The sequence below is a fragment of the Kryptolebias marmoratus genome, linkage group LG14 (assembly GCF_001649575.2).
Source record: "Kryptolebias marmoratus isolate JLee-2015 linkage group LG14, ASM164957v2, whole genome shotgun sequence".
Classification (NCBI taxonomy): Eukaryota; Metazoa; Chordata; class Actinopteri; order Cyprinodontiformes; family Rivulidae; genus Kryptolebias; species Kryptolebias marmoratus.
This window is the reverse complement of record NC_051443.1, coordinates 18745230-18767244: the sequence shown is the minus strand read 5'-3', so window position 1 is coordinate 18767244 and position 22015 is coordinate 18745230. Positions and strand designations below refer to the sequence as shown.

Sequence of the window (22015 nt, the reverse complement as noted above, 5' to 3'; positions counted from 1 at the left end):
CAAACAAAGGTTTCTGTACCAAATATTAAGTTTCATTTTTCTGGTGTATCAAATACTTATTTCACACAATAAAATGGAAATTAATTATTTAAAAATCATACATTGTATTTTTCTGGATTTTTGTTTTAGATTCCATCACTCACAGTGTAAGAGTACCTATGATAAAAATTACAGTCATCTACAGGCTTTGCAAGTGGGAAAACCTGAAAAATCAACAGTGTATCAAATACTTGTTCTCCCCACTGTAGTTCATGTCACTTAGGCATGGGAATAAACTCCGGACACATTGGTTTCCATGGTCTTCATTCTCATAAATCTCTTTCTGATCTCATTTTGGAATCCTAACTTTAACATATTTAATTTTAGTCATGCAGTCGGAATGTTGGGTCTTATATTTAAGTGTGAAATGTGTTGTTTGATTTGTTAACTTAGAGTGCAAATTTTATTTTTTTGGGATGCAAGCTAATGGCTTTGAGATAAATGAAAGATTTTGTGTAGAAATAAATATTAACTGTAATAGGAAAATGTTAAATCTCTCTGTATAAAACCTTTGTAGTTTTTATTTATACGTGTCATTGTGCATCTACTGAAAGTATTAAACATCAGAAGGCTTATCTAAAGTCTGTTTGTTAAACAGGGAGCCCAGCATTGGTGGCGTGCTTTGTGGAGTGATGAGGGTCGGTCTAGTGGCCAAAGGACTCCTGATCAAAGGGGACATGGACCTGGAGCTGGTGCTGATGTGCAGAGACAAACCCACACAGACACTGCTGGACACTGTCTGTTGCAATTTACCCACACAGATCCAGGTTAGAGACAAAACACACACATCCCACCACTTTCTGTGTGTTTTTCCTTTATGCTTTTTTTCCAGTACTCGCTCACAAAGACGCACATTAGCATCTTAAAGTTGCATAACATCTGCAGAAACAATTCAGTATTTAATCCAAGTTTTTTTTTTTTATTGTCCATTCCCTTTCGATGACAGAAGAGTCAAACCAGCTGAGTTTTGTCTTTGAATTTTTATGTCCTTTCCTGTTTAATTTTGCCAGCCTTCACTGTGCTGTGCATTTGGCTGTGCAGAAAAGCATTGTGGGTGTTTGTGTGAGCATAAGTAGGCAAGAGACCGCAATATCGTCAAGTGTGAAGTTGAGAGGTGTCATTTCCGTGTTTCACATTTCCTCATTAACAAGTCATGGCTCTGGATGGGGGTTCCTGACATTCATCCAAGGATGAATGAACACAAAGCACAAACAAGTAGGATGCATTTTTCATTTCAAATGCTGCGGCTTTGATCTTTGTTCTTCTATGTTTTATTTAGGAATTAATCTTTTTACTTTTTGATCTGTTGTGGGATTACCAATTTATGAGCTGATATTTATTTTCCTCCTTTCTTGTTAACCAGTATATCTGTCAAATAGTTCAGGGTTTCTTTTTTTGGAGAGACATTCTGTGGGTTTGAGGCATTTTTTAACATCTGGAAGCTGCAGCAGGCTGAGATGCATTTTGTCATGTTGTGACGTCCGCCTCTGACCATTCGCTTGTGTCTGTTAACACACCGCAGAAGCTGACAGAGGAGAAATACGAGGTCACAAGCTCCTTGCCAGAGGCAGCCATCCTGGTACAAACTACAGCAGAGCCCAAACTCACATTGAAGATTACCCTCACCTCACCAGCAATGAGGGAAGATGAAGATCAAGAAGAGGAGGAGGAGGAGGAGGAAGAAGAAGGGGAGCTAGAAAATGGAGAGGAAAGAGAAGAGGTAGAAGAGGTGGTGGGGGAAGAAGAAAAAGAAGAAGAAGAGGAGGAGGAGGAGGGAAAAGAAAATGGTCAAGGTAGGAACACCGACATAGGAAGCTATTCAGAAAATCAACAGTTTGGGATTAAATGTGTTTTTTTGTTACAAACCCCTTTTTTTTGTTCTCAAACAAGAGGTCTGACCTCATTAACTGAGGTTGACACATGACAAGACAGGAACAGGCAAAGGTGGGTAGAGAAGTCAAAACTACACTCAGGGGAAACTACTTGCAGATTTCATGCACTATAAAAACAAACAGAAGTTTAATCAGAAAAAATCTTGCATTAGAATATGAAAGTAAGTACTACAGAAAGATCTGTAGTTTTAATCAAATGCTACTTCAATACTTTTGGCATGTCTCTTAGAACAAAAAATCGGTTTTGTCAAATTTACTGCTGCACATACAAACAATGTATGATTGAATTTGCCTGTTGGACCCAAATAGGATCATCAGCTCACTGTGTTGTGGTTGAATAAACAAAGTGATTCCTCGTTGTAATTAGGATTTTGAGTCAGTTTTGTGTTTTTCATAAAACCATTTCATAAAACGACACCAAATGTGCAGAGGAACAGTAGTAATCGACAAGAAGGGCATCTGGTGCAAGAAACTTTGTAACTGTGGTAAAGATAAGAACTGTGGAAGATTTCTTTTAAGCTGCTGAAACAAGATAACTACTTACTTCCCTAAAATGTTTCCCATATGTGTTTTAGTCTTTTAAGGTCGCTGACAAGTAAAAACCTTTTTTAGATTAAAGGACTGCACATTGCCCACCTCCTTTCATGCCAGAGTTTTCAACTAAGATCAACTTTATGTTGAAAAATGAGTTGTAACAGTCTTGGTTGAACTTTGTATGATAGAATATTATGATATTAAATATATTATATGCACAATGTCAGGCAACATATTCTAAGGCCTCGCAAGATATGTTAGCTCAGTTTGTGTTGAGTATGACTCTCAGCTACGACTTCACAAAATTGGTCTCGATATCTGTAAAATCGTCATGAGTTGCAGCCATTTTTGCGTTTGATAAGGTTGCTTTGCTGTGGTCTTGAATGGGTTTGCTGATCAGTTGTAAATGCACATCCAATTATGAATAAGACTTTCATTAAAATCCCTCTGCTGGTTCATGAGATACTTTGCTAATGCTAAAATCAAACACACACACACAGACACACAAACCAGGGCAAAAACACCATCGCTGCTTGGTCTTCTGCGATGGGCAATAACTATATCATTTGTTAGTTTACCTTTGCTTTGTTTAATCTATTGGCAGATAAATTAGTGACACAGTAAAACTAGAGTATCAGCATGTCGTTGGATAAAAGTCTGTTTTGCGTTTTCAAACAACCAGAAATCAGTTTTCACTGAAGTGTTTTCAGTCAAAGAAAGTAAAACAAGAAAGCCTACTTCCTGTCAGTTTAGTGTTAGCTCGGTTCTCCCGTGTGCTGACCTCAGACCTGCGTGTGGCTGCGCTGCAGTGTGGTCAGATAAATGTAGCAAAGCTTAAAAGTCAAACTCCAACAGTGAAGAGAAACCACTGAGGTCAGAAAGGTTTTGTCTTGAGGATCTCTTGCTGTTGATGTAGCTGCTGTAAACTAATTCCTGAAGGGGTAGCAGTATATTTTGACACCAGCAGATCACCAGCCTCTTAGCTGACTGCTTTATGTAGCATAATAAATATGCGGAAATGCTGCCTAACAACCTCAGCTGTCGTGAAAGTCTAACATCAGTACATGTTACAGGGTGTTAAGTTCCGGACACATGCCAGAGCTAACGCACAGAGGAATAGTCTGATGTTTGGTCTGCTAACAATCCTCCCCCTTCCCCTTTGTTTTCATGCCTTGCAGAGACTGGTTATAATTAGTTTGTGGGTAGCTTGGGAAAGCAAGGCCAGCAGGCCGGTGAAATCAATAACCGAGAAGCAGCAAGCTGCCCATCCATCCTGTGGCTCTCGTCCAACTAGACACTCGCCCCTCAGAGACAGATGAGAGATAGCACGAAGGTTAGCTGTACATCATTTCACAGGCCTCAGCAAGACGAAGAGCCGCTCATATTTTCTTTCATACACACCAGGAGACGTTCACGCTGTCACATAGAGGAGAACACACACACACAGGGCTGTTTTTTGTAGCTGATTGATAAACACACCTGTCATACTGGATCTAATCACTCAGATTTATAACAGATAAGATCTAATATTTTCCCCAACTAATAAAATATCATAAAATTAAAATATGTGAGCAAGACACACAAACAGTTAGCAGAATGATAAGCAAAGTTTCTGTGAGCTCTATATATGCATACTGTTAGATGGATGAATCCCCCAACTGATTCTAGGTAATAAATCTAAGCTGTTCATCTTTTTTCACTTGGAAATAACTTGAGAATATGGGTTTGAAGTCATGTATTAATATGACAGTTCTGTTGAAAAGAACTCTTCTCCGTCTGCACCATTAGAGCTCACATGCTTTGTTTGGTCACTGTGGTGGAAAGGGACAGAAAATTAGAGGAGACTCGATTGCAAAGGGAATTCTTTTTAATGAGTATGAGGGACGGGCGGGCATCAGGAACACCGTGGGTGATGATGATAAAAAGGGAAAGAGCCAGCAGAGAGTTTGCGAGAACTGTGGGAGGACAAGCTTCAGTAGAAAGATTATAATGATCCACTGGCAGCAGAGCAGTCCCACATGCAGCTGGGGCCACTCTGACAGACTTAAGATCCACACTATCTGCTACAAACTGGGAGAAAAAAAATCAAGGATAAGGTTAGATAAATGTGCTGCTCTACATCTGATATACACTCATCTGAAATTATAGCTGACGCATATTGAAAATATTATTTTTACCTGAAAGTGATAAGGAAAATATTTCCCCCGTTGTGTTTCCAGAGACCCAAACGGCACTTCGGCATGATTTATTTGATGCTCAATAAACCATCTGTGGAAACTCCATGCAACCTCAATCATTCATACAACTGCGTTTGATTCAGCCTGCCAGACAGTCTTCATATCCATTCCCAAGTTGTAGAACGGTTAAGAAACGAGCCTGTTAAGTTGGGCAGCACGAATCAGATGTGCTCATATAAAAGTACAACTTCACCAGAATGCTCTTCTTTTACCAACCACACTGCTCTGACTAAACCCTGCCTTGATCCTTCTTGTGTTGTGCTGGTCTCAAATCAGTTCAAACAATCTTAGATTTTCTTTTATTCTTTTGTTTTCTACTTTTGGAGCGCTTGATTCTGTCTTTGTTCTGAGAGGTTGTTGTCTGGCCTTCTCTGCAACATTTTTTTTTTTTAGCCCGTGAAATCAAGTGCACCTTAAGTATTCAGATTTTTAAAAAATATAATAAGAAAACAAGCTCCTATTTTGACTCCTGCCTGGTGCAGACTGGATCAAAATTCTCTTCAAATACATAAAGGAGACATTGATTTACCATGCTGGGCACAATGCAATGACCGGCCCCTGCAGCGCCTACCATGCAGTACATCAAACACTCCTTAGGTATTTGTTTAGTGTTTGTCTGTGGGGAGCTCTCCATCCCACAAAGTTGCTTCTTTTCTTGTGACACTGGTTGCTCTCCCTTTCACTGATTTGTCTGTAACTGGATGAATGTAAACCACAAAACGACGTGTAATTTTTAATGCATCTCTTCTTTGAAACCATGGATGCGGTTAAATATAAAAATCTCACACAATTTAGAGTGTGATAACACCGTAAAGAGCATTCATCACAGATCTGTGAACCGTGCAGACAGTGAGCATTTTTTCTGAGGAGAGTTCAACTTTATGGCATGAAAAGCACCCTGTATGTACAAAAATATATCCATGCACGTGTGTATATCTCTGTGTGTGTGTGTATGTATGCTTTCATGCTCGCTTTCAAGCATGTCTGGGTACATTCACACACGTGCAAATCTTCAAACACACACACTCGGACCTGACGTGTGTGTGTTTTACATTCTCTATATTGGGTTGTTGTTGTTTTGTGGCAGTGTTGGGTGCTGCTGCGCAGAGAGTGGAGGCTGAGGAGGAGGGGGAGGTGCTGGATAGACACAGATGTCTGTTGGCCCTGGCAGCGCTGCGACACGCCAAATGGTTTCAGGTCGGCACCCACTCACTTCCTGTCTTCGTGCCCGGTGCTTATTGTAGCCTGACGATTTACCCCGAGAGCATGAAGCCACTGTCTTCTTATTGGGCCATGATTATTATTGTACCAATCAGTTTCTCAAAGGTGTATAGTTACGCTTTTTAACTTAAATTACAACATTAAAAGACTTACTGATTTGGCACATCACTTGTCAAAACGCTCTTTATTTCTTTTAAACTGCTATTGTTGCATATACTTACTAATATGAACTGGGAAAGGTTGATTAAAATGTATCGTAAGGCTACAAAAGCAGCGGTTTATACTTGTTTTGGTTTTTTTTTTCTTTTTGGTTATTGTGTGAACCTGCCTGCTTTTTATAGTATGTCAGTGCTTCCCTTTGATCCCCCTCCCATACCCTTTCCCATTTATCTTCCAATTCACTTACCTTACTGGCGATAAAAAAAAGATGTAAAAGCACTGTAAACATGTCGACATGAATATTTCCTGTTTGTGGGGGGGGTGCAGACATTTAGACAGATGCAGTTACTTCATTATTACTGTATCACTATGTGCCTCTCCTCCTTTGCTCATTTTGTTCCCTTGTTTCCTCTGTTTGATTTTTATTTTTCCTCACACCCTTCTCCATCTTCCCCTCTTCATCCCTCCATCTCTCAGGCTCGGGTGAACGGACTTAAGTCCTGTGTTATCGTTCTCAGGATACTTAGAGACATGTGCAAAAGACACTCTGTTTGGGAACCTCTCAAGGGATGGGTGAGTCTTTTTGACTGTTATTTTATGTGTTCATCCCCTTCAAACATTTACACCTTTAATTGTCTCAGATGTTTTATGAATCTTGCATTCATTATACATTTCTTTTTTTTTCTGGCTACTTTTATATGCACAATTTAAATGTGCTTTTTGCACTTCTATTCTTTTTATTTGAGTGTAATTCATTAGCTACATAAAGACCTAATGCTAAAGATGTTATGTTGACCTTATTTTGATTAGTTGTAAATAGTCTTTAATTGTCATGTATAACTGAATTTATTTTATAAAAATTATACTCTCATATATTCAAGAAATTACTTGTGTACAACCCTGATTCAAAAAAAAGTTGGGATGTTGTGTAAGATGTAAATAAAATCAGGGACAGGCATTAATGCACCTCCATACCATCAGAGGATTTTAAATTGTGCGCCAATAACAGGCTGACTGGTCTCATTCCGATTTAGTATAAAAGCTGTGGTGTCCGTGGACCTCTGCCCCTCTACTTTTGAAAGAATCAGCCTCTCTAAAAGGCTCCTTTATTGCAAAATCCTCTTACTGACCTGTTGACAATTAACTTAAATAGTTTCAAAATGCTTCTCCACCTGTTTCTTATATGCACCACTTACTACACAGCCTTTTGTTGGCCCTGTCCCTTCTTTTTTTGAGATGTCCCTGCCATAAAATTCAAAATTCAAAATTTTATTTTTTAAATGTTACAGGTTTTTTTTTTTAGTTTAAGCATTTGATTTGAATACTATGCTTCATTGTGAATAAAATATGGGTTTATGAGATGTTCACATTTTGCACAGTGCCCCAACCATATCAAAATTATAGCTATTGCTGGCTTTGCTCAAGACGTTTTTATCAATACTCTGTTATCTTTTTTATTTAAACCCTTTCCTACAGCCTTTAGAACTCATATGTGAGAAGGCCATTGCTACATGTAACAGACCTCTCGGGGCAGGAGAAGCTCTTCGTCGAGTCATGGAGTGTTTGGCCTCAGGCATTCTTCTTCCAGGTATCAAACCAAAGTTCTATAGTCAAACAACCAGCACATGCATTTTCCTACACTGTGTAGGCCTTGCTGATGAGCACAGCTAACGCGTGGGTTTAATTTGGGGGAGATGAGCAAGTATTTTGGCACATCTATGAGCTGCAAAGGTTGACACATTACCAGCGACCTTGCAGCTCTCTGAGGCAGGGCATCATTAAGAAAGGATTTTAATTAGACACAGCTTTACAAAATGTTTTGCATTTTTTAGGGAAATGTCTTCGCATACAGCTGAATTTCTCCTTTTTTTTTTTTACTTGAGGAATTTAGTTTTAAAGTCCCTTCAGATTAGTACTTGGTACATTTGGCATATTTGTTCTTACCGTTGAAAGAGCTGACATTTACCAAAATGTAAATATGAAATATGTAAAATATCATACAAATTTCATGTTGGCTGCAGAACAAAAAGTAACAAGAATTGATTCAGTGTATTTTTTTGCATTTGTGAACCCTCTGCAACTCCCTGCAGGTGGTCCAGGTTTACATGACCCTTGTGAGAAAGAGCCTACAGATACTCTGACCAACATGACCGACCAGCAGGCTGAAGCCATCACCTATGGCGCACAGGTACACACATACACACAGCACAGCTTTTAGTGACACTATTGTTATCCCCCAGTCCTCCTCACCCAGAGCTGTCACACTGGAAATAAATAAGAAACACGACAATTACTAGAAAGGAAGACCTCGCCACCACCCAACCACACGCTTTGCACGCACACACACACAATTTTGTGTGTGTTTATGCATCTGCTCAAAGGGCTGTGTGGTGCTGCATTTTAAAGATTGGTGTGGGAAACTATTGCCATTGTGAGCCATAAATCCATCTCTAACACCCTGAGCACAGTGGTTGTGTGCGTGCGGTGTGTGTGAGCGCATACTCCCAGGTCTGTCTTTACACACACACACACACACACACACACACACACACTTTGCTGAGCAGGGCAGCCTCTGAGCCGCATGGCTTAGTGAATCCTGCCGTCCATTTCCTTTGAAGGCAGCCTGAACGAGACTGGAATGTCAATGGGGATAATTGTATTGAGGCAGATACAAGAGCAGATAGGAGTGAAGGAGCTGCTCTGTCAATGAGCTACAGCAGGCGTCATGAATATCTGACACCTTCTGCCTCCCTAATGGATTTAATTTAACAGAGCCACTGTGCACCACTTGGTTATCTTTTGCCACATCTCTCAAAACAAAAATAATTGTCTTTAAGGCACTCGTCAGTTTATCTGTTCATCATTCATTTAAATCTTATATGCAAATACGTTTTTTACTATAAGAGCAGTTTTTTGTTCCCATGTGAGCATGAATAGCAAAAGATAAGCTTGAGTATTGAAGCCTAAAGCCACCATTTTGACCTGCTTTGTCTTGTGTGAACACAGCCGCTTTTCCTCAAATGTAATTAAAACAGAATTTTAAACAAACTATTCTTTTATTGTGTTTTTGTCTACCTATAACTTCTAAAAACTTTTTTTTTAAAAAACGAAAAGGTGTCATTCTTTCCTACCAAAACCGTACCCTGGACTGCCTGAATTGCTCTATTTGTTACCTAGCCTTTTCTTCAGTTACTTTTTCATATCACCATTTAACACATTTGTACAAAGTCCTTCCACCAGCTACTTGGAAAGAGCAGCGGTCTGCTTTTATCTGCTCATAGGACCTGCTTCAGCTAAATTTTATATGACTTAGCTTTATGCAAAACGTGACAGAAGTGCTGTAAGAACCAACATGCAAGCCTTTTGCAGGGCTTTTTCCTTTTTTCTGGTTTCAGGTCTGATTTAAACATGTATAGCAGAACTCTGGGGTTTCGTTAGCAGCCAGCAGCTCTCAGCGGACTGCTCCAATAATCATGGTTACCAAACATAATCAACGTTTCCTCATTTTCACTGGGCCAACTTGTTAATCAGAGAGAACTGAGCTTTTCAGGAGGGCGGCTTTCAAGGGAGCGTGGTTAAATTAGAGCATTTCAGATGAGAGATGCAGGAATGAACATTATGAAGACTTGAGTGGTGTTTGCACATTCAATTGTGTACGCCTCATCCTGCAATCCCCAAAAGTAAAATTATAAACCTGTAAATGAGCAATAATATATAGATTTGTAAGAAGTCTATTATCGAAGAGCTTCTCATTACATTGTAAAATCAGAAGATATGGCAGCTTAAGAGAACAGCTATATTTAGCTAACTGCAAAGCATTGAGTTAAAAAAAGAATATGCTTGCTTTATTTTTGTATCATGACTATGATTTATGAGTTAAGTAAAAAATGAAATGTTCTACTTTATTTTTACACTGTTGTATTTTCACTATATATAAATTTTAAGTTTTCTGGGTTTGGGCTTTAGACTTAATTATTTTTAAAAGAGAGAAAATGTAGGAGCAGAGATGATTTAATGAAAAAAAATTCTCAGTCATAATGAGAAAGCACACCACTAAACCTCCGGATTACTTATTTAATTGTGCAGCGCCAGAATCGCACATGTTTATACTGTTGATGTTAAATCTGTTCTAATAGACTGGATTTATTTCCTCAGCTGTCTTTTGTTTTCCTCATGCTCGCTGTGTTTTGCATTCGACAGCATTCTCTCAGACTCATGGCATTTGGACAGATCTACAAGGTGTTAGAGATGGAGCCTCTTCCTTCAAATAAACCATCACAGAAATATCCATGGTCTGATAAAGAAGGTGTGTACCCATCTCCCTCCCTGCCTCCCTGCCTGTCTGCTCTGCTTTTTTTTTTCTTTCTTTTGTTTCAACCTCTGTTTGTCTCTGTCTTTCATCCACTCGTCTGTCTTCTCAGTTTTTCAGTTTTCGATGCAGTGTCCGTGCCTGCCTTCCTCTTTTCTCAGGTAGATGCTTTAACATGCCTGAGTTCAGTTACAGTGGGTCAGATGACAGTTTGTTGAATATTTTTTTACACTTGGATGACGTTTCTTACAAGGTTTTCTACATATGACCACTGGCAGCAGTGGTACATATGACAAATTAAGCAGTATAAAAATATCCTTCAATTGAGAAAGTTTCAGAGTCAGCGCAATTCAAGATGGCTACCACAGCCAACTGACCTTAGAAAACATGAAAATGGCTGTAACTATTAGTTTTACAGACATTGAGCTAAAATTTGGTGTGGAAGTAACTAAAAGTCATCCACAATACATACTCTAAGCATGACAGCTTTTAATATCAGGATATCACAGATACTTTGTTTTTTCAAGGTTTGACCAAAATGTCTACATCTTTGTCATTTCTCAGCACAAGATGGTCTATGTCGAAAACTCTGCCATGAAAGGCAGCGGATGATATGCATTCCTTGAAGCCTTTCATTTTCATCTTTATTCTTTGTGACCTTTGTCGCAGCAATGACATTGTCCTTGGTGAAACTGAAAAATGAAATTTTGTGTGTGAAGTAGCGGTGCAGGAAAGAATCTGACTTACCTCCATATCAGCCGAAGATTCACAGAAATCTCATAAGAAATTGAGCTGGCTCATTTTCAAAACGGTTCTAATGGAAAACTGACTCGGTGCTTTTCTCATAACGCTGACATGGAAAATTGCCAGAGTGTTTACAGATGAAGGTGTGTGTAGAAGAAGAGCTTGTACTGTACGTCTTTGCTGGTCGGCCTGTCAGCTCTGTTTATCTCATCTGTGAGTTTATCCATCTTGTTGCAGGTTTGCTCTCCCATACTGTTTGCTTTTCGAGGCATTGCCTTCCTGTCTCAAAGCCATGCCTTTTGTGCCTTTGTATATATTCATGTAAACAGCGTTTTGTGACTGATTCTAAACTCTTACTCTGTTTCTGCGTCCTCCTCTTGTAGGTTTAGGTCTAAAGAGACCATACGAAGATGGGATGATGGATGACAAAGACCTCATAAAAAAGATGAAGAGAAATCTCAGAAAAGGTATAAAAATGAAGGGAAAACACTACAATGTGTGTCCTGTTTGTGGTTACTGTTTCTGATTATATTTGGACCAGCAAATAAAGAAGTGAAGGGATACACTAACATTGTATTTTACAAACATTTGTTTCATTCTTACTCTGAGATGAAAAAAGACTTAATTCGTTTACAAGGCTTTGCTTCTTTTCTGCCTTGTTTCTATTTTTTTCATCTTTTTCTTCCACTTTCTACTTTGTTTCATCCCTGGAGGCGGATCAATAGTATTGATTGCTAACATTTTAGCAGGCCACCCAACCATCCACAGTTCTTTCTTTATATGAGGAGATGAACAACACCTTATAGATGGAAAGAGACATTTCTAGATATTGACAAACAGGAAGAGAGTGATTTAATGAGGAATAAAATACCAAGACATCTTTATTCATCATACAAACTGCTGACTAGAGTAAAAGCCATTAAAGCATATGATTTATTGCATACATTATCTCTGAATTTGTCCTGTCTGTTCATGTTCAGCTGGATAACTGGGACTCCTTTTTTTTTATCCTGTGAAAATCTTCATTATGCTCTTTCCACAGTCCTCGACAGTAAAGCCATAGACTCCAACCAGCCAATGAACGCCCTGATGCGTCTGAACCAGATCCGACCAGGGCTGCAGTATCGCCTGCTCTCCCAGTCTGGGCCAGTACACGCCCCAGTCTTCACCATGTCTGTGGACCTGGACGGGACCGTTTATGAAGCATCTGGGTCCTCCAAGAAGACAGCCAAGCTCCATGTTGCTGTCAAGGTAAATTATCAAGTGAATAGAAGTTGCTTTAGTCTAAACCTAAATTCTGTTTTTATTTATTTGGGCATTGACAGTGCAAGATGCAATAGTGCATTTTTATCACAAATGAAGGGCTGAAAAATCTGGTTTACACAAGTGTTAGGAGCCTTCCTCCACTGTGAGATGCTCTGTTTATGGGAGCTAAATTCACATTCAGATTAATCTCATTCCCTTCCCTCCTGAAGGTCGTTAGGGTCATTACAGCTTTACAGTCATTTTCAGGGAAGCTTTATTCCATTCAGGTTCACACTCATGGACGTGACTTTTGCGTCATAATGTTGTGCTCACATTGTCTTGTTTGATATAAACTTTTATTCAAGCCTGAGATGAAGTCATCTATAACTTATTTATGTGAAAATGACTCTCTACACTATTTATAGGCATGTAGTTTATAACCCTGACCCTAAACAGTTAATGTTAATAGTACATTATACTATGATAACATTAAACGATTAAATGTAAATAAAACGTGTTTTAAAAAAAAAAGAAAAAGAAAGTTTGACTTGACATGATGTGCAGTGAGTTTCTACTGTATGTTGCAATAGTGTTGCACTGAGCTGACCTGCTTCCATTTCTGGGATACTTATGCTTTATCCAGACCTCCTCCTATCATGACTGGTTTACTGGTCCCCGACACTGAAAACATCCCAACTGCATGTGTGACAACAATCTTTTCAACCTCATAACTTGATTTTCACTCAGACGTAAACTGTCAGCTGTGCAACTTTATGCAGAAGAACACTGGAGGATTAATCAGGAAAAATACAATTAAGATTGTTTTTATTATACCTGAATATTGAAAATATGAGACAATTTGAACACTTTTTATATGACCCGTACACACTGGTGAAGGTAAATAGTCACCAAATCAATTAAATGTCTATATTGTTTGGCTAAACCTTCTGAACTTCAGCTGCTGCCACACCTGTGTTTATCGACAAATGTTTTTCTTTCCTGTCTGTGTTTTTGTAAGAAATGATGGAGGTTGTTAAATCTGTGTAATCCTAAAGTGGTTGTGAACAAAGAGGCTCTCCAGTCCACAGAGCGAAGATAATCTGCTATCCATTCCTATAAAAGGCTCCTTCTTCCTTTCTTTTCTCATTTTCTTTTCTTACTCTCACTCTCTTTCTTTCTCTTGACTGCTCACCTTTTTTCCCTCACATTCACCCAGACAAAAGTGACAGGGTTCAGCAGCTGTGACACAATCGCCTATTTGAGTCTGAAACTTACAGTTTTATTTTTTCCCCTCCTTGGATATTTTTCTAAACTACGTTGCTGTTATGTTGGGTGATACTGACATACCACTTAACTTTTTGCCTTTTCTCCTGATTTATCCTAAAATAAAACTCCTTTAAACTTCAATGTAATGTAACATTTTTGGATAGTTTTTCATACCCCAGTGGTAGCATACTGGTAGTTGAAATCTAGCACTTATTCTTTCATGAAACTTGGTTCTTTTTTTGTCTATTTCTTATTTTTTCCCCAACCATGTTGTATTGTTCCTAGGTTCTCCAGGCAATGGGTTACCCAACAGGTTTTGACTCTGATCTTGACCCCATGAGCTCAGATGAGAAGTCGGACGGCGAGGGGAAGAGTGAGACGTCTTCACACTCTAGCAATAACCCAACTCATTCCTCAGACGGTTCAAACACGCTGGAGGTGAGGCCCCGGAAACGTGTGCACACACTGCAGGAAAATCTTGTCGAATTTAAAGCCAAACTTTTCAAAATGTCAGCACATTTACTCCTAAAACAAATACGTTTTGCTGCCAGTGCCATCAGTAAAATCAATTTTGGCAAGTTGTCTTGAATAAGTCAATATTTAGAACGTCAATAAAGCACATCAAATATAAAAAAAATCAAAAAGGATAAAATTTGGCAGCCGTTTCAAAATAAATGATGGTGAAGTTCCTTACTGAAAAATAGTGAGCCTTCTTCTACTCAAAACTTAAATTACCATCCTTAGATAGCTTTTAATTATCCATTTGAACTAAAAACAAGACCATTGAGATTTTTTTAAGCTTAACAATAATGTTATTACTATTTGACAAACAGAAACATCTGGATTGTAAGAAGCTTTCGAAGCTTAGCACACAGAGTAAGAAAATTTGTCTCATATATTTCTTTGTTGTAACAATGCTTCTTGGTAGTAAATCTTATAGTTTAAAAGCCTGTTTATTTTCTCTTAAATGGTGCCACATTTGTTAGGAAAATGTATTTATGGGTTGATCTGCAGAGTTGAGTATGTGGGTTGTGCCGATGAAAAACCTGCAAAATCCTTGCCAGTCCCAAGCAGCTTATTCTGCTATTGACTCTTGTTTGGTGTTTATTGGATTGAATGGTTGAAATCTGCAGAAACAATCTGCAGAACAATAAATATCATGTGGAAGAACTATGCACAGCCACAACACCCTGACACCTCCTCTTCATGCTGCTCACCAGCTTGGCATCCCATTCTTCAAACAGTATTTGTCATAAGTCAGCCATTGTGGTTGTGTTGGTCACTTTGGAACAAAAAGCACACCCAAGCTGATCACACAGGTGTTCACTGAGGTTGAAGTCAGGACTGCAGGCAGTAAATCCCACTCTGTGGGGGTGAGCGTTGTCATCTGGGAGGATAGAGGTCAGGCCCAGACTGTGGAGATATGGGATTGCCACTGGTTGCTCACAGGTGCCTTTCAAGCGCCAATCAGGCCTCTGATTGTTAGCATCTGCAGTACCAGAACGCTACACAGGAGTGAATAGCAGAATGAGCCGCATGGCATTGGCAGAAAAGATTTGGAAAGTTTTTTTTACGGTGACCACCTACATACTTGACTCTAACTCAACCCACAAATGCATTTTTCTAACATATTTGTCACAATTAAAGGGAAATAAACAGGTTTTCCGACGCTATAAGATTTATTGCCAAGGAGCATTGTTACAACAAAGAAATAATCGACCAAAGCCAAATTTCCTTACTTTAAATGCCAAGTTTACAAATGTATGCCTATCTAAGCTTTTGAAAATGTTGCTAGACCTGTCCTGTCCAGCCATGCTGACTTCTTGCCAGCGACATTCTTTTACATATTCTGCTCCACCTTCCATGTTTATCATCAGCTGTGTGTTTTTCTAAAAGGGAACTGAAGTGCCTGTAAATAAAATGACTTTTCAACCCCCAGGTGCGAACTCAGGGCCCCATACTGACTGCGAGTGGGAAGAATCCTGTCATGGAACTGAATGAGAAGCGACGAGGCCTCAAATACGAGCTCATCTCCGAGAGTGGAGGCAGCCACGACAAACGCTTCGTCATGGAGGTGAGACTAAAACATCCGCGGGATTGTTTAGGACTTATATGTACTTACAATACTGAGCTCTCAAGCCACAAGGACACGCACACACACAGTGGCTAAAATATACAATCAGAACCAGGCTGATCACCCAGCAGAGTCAATCAGGCAGCTTGGTTCCTGAGGCAGGCATGTTCTCTGTGGGGTGTGCTGTTTTCCAACACGCCTGGCTGCTCCATCGCTCCGCTGATTGATTAGCAGGTCTGCTTGACAGCAGGGCATTACTAAACAAGCTGTCCTGCTCAGTGAATCTCTCTGCCTGAGTCACTGGTGACGGATAAACGCGCACGTTATAAGCCACTTTATTGTTCAATTTAAAGGGACAGTAGCTTATTAGTATGAAAGCATTGAACGAAAGAACTGATTTTGTTGATTTAATCCCAATATTAAGCATTAATTGTGAAACATGTCTTTATCAGTGTTGAGCATTTTCTGTTTGTGTTAGGTGGAGGTGGATGGGCAGAAGTTTCGTGGGGCAGGCCCCAACAAAAAGGTAGCAAAGGCCAGCGCTGCTCTAGCAGCTCTGGAAAAACTCTTCTCTGGTCCCAACGCAGCTGCAAACAAGAAGAAAAAGATCTTGCCTCAGGTAACGAGACACACACTTAGACAGCACATACCAGACTCTGCAGATATTGAACTAAAATTCAATGTGGTAGTGGCTGAAAATCATTCACAACACATACTCTGAGCGTGATCTCTCTTGATAACGAATGAGAGCATGTGTAATGCTTTTTTCAAGGTTTCACCAAAATGATTACAACTGTCATTCCTTGAAGAGACGCTAGGCCTTCAATTTATGTTTATGCAGACTCACATCTGTGTGTATCTATTTGATGTTTGACACACTCATGTATAACAATCTGTGTTTCTGTGTTCAGACTAAAGGAGCTCTGGCTGCAGCGGCAGCAGCCTCAGCAGTAGCAGCACAGGTAGCACGAGGAAGAGGAAGAGCAGCACTCGCAAGAGGAGCCTTCGTTAGTGCCGCTGCACCTGGATATGTCACACCAGGTAGTAAACATATGTGGGATTAAATTAATGCTTCTTAAAGTCAGTCCATGATATGATGTGTTTGTCAGCTGTTTTTTGCCTCAGTCACTCGGAGGGATGTGATGGTTTACTTTAATCTCTTTTTCAATTTAGCCCAAATTGAAACAGAATTCCTGTTCAGTGGAGCATTTTATGCTTAATTTTATATTTGACACTATTTTGTCAGACATGGCATTTATTATAATTTTTTTTTAGCTGTTTTCATTTTTTTCCCCTTGCTTTTGGCTGTAGGCTGCTTACTCGTTTCTCTGTGGCAAATAAATATCTGTTCTGTTGCTGGATTGGAAATATCACAAATATCCCATAGCACCCTGCAGCTCCTGGGACAGCCGTGTTAATGTTGTCAACATGATTAAGATCCTACAGATAAACATGTAGTTGACTGATTATTTGTACCTAATTATTCTCACTTATTTTGCTTCTATTCAAAAAGTAGAAAATTGTAGTTAGTGCTGAACCTTTGCTCTTGTCCTTCATGACAGTGCAGCATCCACTCGGGTAGCTTTTTCTGAACCTGCATCTGTAGAGTTCAGTCCTGCCAAACACTCACACAGACTATGCTGAGAGATGTAGCTTTGACTCAAACCCGTACAGGATTGAATTAGACCCTGTAACCTCTTCCCAACAGGCTTTGGTACACCGTATGGCTACAGCCCTGCTGCAGCAGCTGCTCCTGCATACGGTACGTGCTTCTTCCCTCATCCTTTCACCTTCCTTTTCCCCATGTGTAACCTTCCTCCCTTCCTAACCATTCTTGGGTAGATTAATGAGTCTGCAGCAAGTTTACTCTACGCTACGTCCTACCCTCCTTCTCTGCTGCTTTTTGCAGGTTATTCCCCTTTTTTAAAACCACTTTGAGGATCAAATGCTTGTTTTTCTTTAAATATACAGCTTAAAAAGTTGATTTTTCCTATCTTTGTGCCACAGATTTGTCTGTGCTGTAGCTAATTGTCCACTCATCTTGTTTACACTCAGATTTTAACTGTTTTCAGCCTTAAGATCTAATTTAAATCTTACTTAATCTGAGCTTCACCTACTGTTTTTTGCACTTGTACATTTTTCTTTAATGAAAATAGAAAGAGCAAAAAGCAGCAATATGAAGCCGCCATCTTTAACGCATCATCTAAAAACAGTCTCTGCCCTATCACCCTCTTTTCTGCTCAAACTAGCAGGTCACCTTTGCAGCTCAACTCCTTTTAATGTTCATGTCCTTGTCCATGTCCTCACCGGTGGTCACTGAGTTTTAAAAATTTAAGACTTTTACAGGCCAGAATCTTCCACAATCGTCACATTTACCAGTGTAGTTATTGAAGCAGAGTCCACTCCATCTGTTTCTCAGTCGTATTTACCTGAACAGACTCAGCCTTGTTCAGTTTGTGTACACACGAAGCGTCCAGAGGCCTCTCTGTCCGTCCTACGTCCACGGGTTTGAAAGGGTCCTATGTGCCTTGAGAAACTGGACTGAGGCCCCGGACTGGCATTTAGTGGAGACGCTCGAGAATCCTGCAGCTCCGAGCATGAAGTGCTGCTCAGTTTTTTGTGTTTACCTGAGTTAGTTTGAGGTGTTCCTCATTTTCCTGGAATTTAGACAGTTTTTTTCTTATTATTGTGACAAGTGAAAGAAAATCTGGGATGAAACGTTTCAGGTTTGCAGTTTGTCATGACACAGATGCCCGTCAAGTCTTCACTTTGGAGAAATAAATTACAAAAAAGAAAAACACTGAAAAAACAGTGTTACACCTGAAAAATATAGTTTCTTTTTATTTTTTTTTACCTTGAATATACCTGATTTATTTAAATCAACCTATGGAATAAACAAAAAAGTATTTAAAAGAATTCTTTAAATTTAAAACAAAACAACTTTAGTTTTAACAAAAGACAAGAACAAAGACATGAAAAATTCTCCTTAATGTTTTACTTTCAACCTGTCCTTGTCATTTTTCTGCTTTTTGCTTTGCTTTTGGGCTTTGGGGATTCTTATAGACTAACTACTTAAAATATTCTGGCATTAAAGTTTAGAAATACTGTAGAACTCAAAATATTTTGTCTAATCAAAGGCACCCATTTATGATGGTTTTCACTACATAACAGAGCAAACGCTTCATCTTTCCTTCAAATAATTCTTTCATTTCAAATTCTCTTTAACTTGGTTTGCATTTTTTGTCCTTTTTGACAACATTTTTTGTAGATTACAGTATTGTCTGAGATCTATTAATAATTAAACAACCATAAAAGTTTCAAACCAGACAACTGGACTTCTTTTCTGTTGAAGACGTTTCGCTTTTTCGATTCAAATAAAAAGTTCAGCTTTTATATTAGGCTATTTCAAATCAAAATTCTCTGAAATACGAAAGCTTAGAACTCCACGCTTTATTTGAACTGAAGAAGCTCCTCGGATGAGAAGTCATCAACTATCTAAAAAGAGGCCCCGTTGCCTTGATTTTAAATTTGCAGAATTTTGTCAAGTTCTGGACGGCTGAGAAATCTGCACAGTCATTAAATAACCAGTCCTCAAGTAGTTGAAGCTTGTCTGAATAAATACATAAAGTCTCATGTTGTGCTTTCGGTGGCTGCATGCATTTAGTTTATTTAGTTTTGCATAATAAAGCTGAATTTTATGAGCCAAGTTTCACTTTTCAACAATGTGGTGATGACATTTAATAAACACTTATTGTTCACAACTTGTTTTTTGGTCTCGCCACATTCAAGATCTCAGCAATAATAATTTCTTTAAAAAAAAAAAGTTAAGCTTGTAGCTCTAAATCACATCTTCTTCCATCTCCCTCTCCTCGCTCTCGCTCGTCTAAGCACTAATGAGCGCCGTCACCTCCTGCGCGTCCATTCCTGCCTGTTCTAACACCCTTACACCCCCACCCCCCCTCGCGGAGGTCTTCTTCGCTGCTGCGAGCTGTTTGTTGTGCTGCACTGAGACTCTCTTGGTGTGTTTCTTTTTTTTGGTTGCCCGGCACTCATGCAGAGCTTCTCATGTCTCCCCTCTAGGTTTGCCCAAGAGAATGCTTCTGTTGCCTGTCATGAAAGTGCCCGCCTACCCCGTCCCCCACTACCACTTCTTTTAGCACAGGAGACACACAAACCAAACCCAGCCAGCTTATTATTTTCTACAAGGGAATCTCAGTTTGTTTGGGGGTTTATTTTTGTATTTTATTTTCTACACTTTCACTGATGGGGAGAAAGAGTTCTAAGATTTGTAAAAGAGCTTTTTTTTTCTTACTGTTTAAAAACTTTTTAAAATTTAAAACCTGCAGGTCTATGTTCTTAAATGTTTAAAAAAAGCAAAAACAAAAAAAAAAACTTGAAGGATTTGTACTGTGAATTGTTACCTCAGTCTTTGAGTCTAAATTATATCTCTATATATGAGCTTTTTATTGTTTTGTTCATTCTGTGCTGAGACGAGGATATTCTTTGCAATATATCTCATATGAGACACGTTTTCTGTGGCTAAAAAGTAATAATGTGAGCTGTGTGAAGGATGTGTAAGAATAAATCAATGATGCTGAAAAATGAATAAAGTTTAGCTCAAATAAAAGCTGAATGCTGCCTGATGTATATCTGATTTAAAGGCTTTCAGCTGATGGGCAAACATAATGCAGATAAATCTTTTGCTTTATGCTTTTTATACAGCAGTTTTTCTACAAAACAAACTGAGATTTATTCAATTTCAACCTGCACAAAATGTTTCCACAGTAGTGGGGTATTTGAATGTGCAGCTCCTGCCTAGAGTCACAAACTGAAACTTCTCCAGACATCCTTCTGACCTGCAGCTCGTAGATATTTATCTTGGTCTTCCGTCAGGCGTTCAGCCGCACAATCTCCTTTCTGAATGTGGGTATAGAAAGTTTTTTATTTGTTGTCCTGTAAGGCATCTTAATGTAGTTTCTTTCTGCACCACAGTTTTTTAGTTCAAAATTAGAACCGTGTTTATAAATTAGAAAGTTTTTCCCTCACACAAAGCAGGAGAAATAGTCCCGCATGTCGCTGTCGGTGTTTTTATGTTGCCGTTTTCATTTTTTCAGCATCATTGCTGTTGTGTTTGCTCGTGTTTTGTTCTTCCAAACCCATGAAACCCGGGCTGAGAACCAGTCCTCTTTAACTAGAACCCATAATTAGAACCTTGTATCCAAAGACGATTTGATGTTGAAGAGAAATTCAGAAAGTTTCAGTAAAGGAGACCCTCCACAGAGCAGTCACAGGTCAGTGTCAGTCCAGACGCAGGTTGTTGGCCCGCCACCACGTCTTTTCCATCCAGCCAGCGAGGGATAACCCTCTGAGGACGTCTCCATGGTTACGGCTATGAGGCGCAGCCATTGGATGAGAGGATCCAATGTCTTGTCCAATGGTTGGTTGAGCTCCAATGTTTTCATAGTTTTGTCTCCACGTTAACGTTTTCTTTAGTCTCAAATGGTTGACGGATGTTTTCAATATATATTTTATGCTGATTTTTTTTTTTTTTTTTCAAATTTTCATGCCACATTTGTTCACTTGTCTCTTGTCTTATTTTTATTATTTTTAAATCCATTTCTAATATTCAGTTTTAAAGTGAATATTGGGGAACTCAATTTGTTTCACCTTGTGCAATTTCATGCTTCAGTTTCATTTTTTTTAAACTATACCCATCAACCTTGTAGTGATTGAGCTAAAAAAACCAACAACTAAGAATTGTCAGCAAACAAGAACAAGAAAGAGACAAAATTCTCCTTAAAATCTTGTTTTTAGTCGATCCCAACTAAAAGATACACACATTTTAGTTAAGTTAAAAAAAACGATGCAGAAGCAATCCAAATGTTTTAATTTCGCAGCTAAATATTCTCTAAACAAAACTAATAAATGAACTTTAAAAATAAAAGGTGGAATCTGCATGTAATTTGCATAATTAAAAACAAATACTGAAGTGAAACCAGGTGTTGCTGCTGACAGAAATCCTGACAGAGTGAGAGGTTCTGCATATATATATATATATATATATATATATCACAGTGATACGATGAACAAAGAGCCCTGATTCTAAATTTATGGTTAAAAAAAACAAAAAGGGGAAGTGTCTATGGCAAGGCTCCATCCTGCAACCCTGATCTGTCAATTATTGTATTAAAAAGTTGTATTGTTACTGATTATAAATGATTGCTTTTCATTTAATTAAGTAAATATATTTAAATCTATGTGCAGGAAAATATACTGAAAGAAATTGTAAAGAAAT

General features: G+C 38.9%; 1 protein-coding gene across 4 annotated transcripts in view; it reads left to right on the top strand.

Moving 5' to 3' along the window:
* Positions 1–22015, top strand: part of LOC108232676 (spermatid perinuclear RNA binding protein) — an 85163-nt gene that overhangs the window by 56475 nt on the left and 6673 nt on the right. For 3 of the 4 annotated variants that reach the window (XM_017410614.3, XM_017410612.3, XM_037979422.1), the window contains exons 5-18: positions 638–806; positions 1562–1832; positions 5790–5899; positions 6560–6655; positions 7559–7670; positions 8173–8270; positions 10283–10388; positions 11519–11602; positions 12178–12386; positions 13932–14084; positions 15586–15720; positions 16199–16339; positions 16632–16761; positions 17429–17482. In XM_017410614.3, coding sequence (XP_017266103.1) covers positions 638–806; positions 1562–1832; positions 5790–5899; positions 6560–6655; positions 7559–7670; positions 8173–8270; positions 10283–10388; positions 11519–11602; positions 12178–12386; positions 13932–14084; positions 15586–15720; positions 16199–16339; positions 16632–16761; positions 17429–17482 — 1868 coding nt within the window. Of the gene's footprint in view, positions 1–637; positions 807–1561; positions 1833–5789; positions 5900–6559; positions 6656–7558; positions 7671–8172; positions 8271–10282; positions 10389–11518; positions 11603–12177; positions 12387–13931; positions 14085–15585; positions 15721–16198; positions 16340–16631; positions 16762–17428; positions 17483–19800; positions 22000–22015 lie in introns of those variants that run through there. The other variant, XM_037979423.1, reaches the window with a different exon arrangement.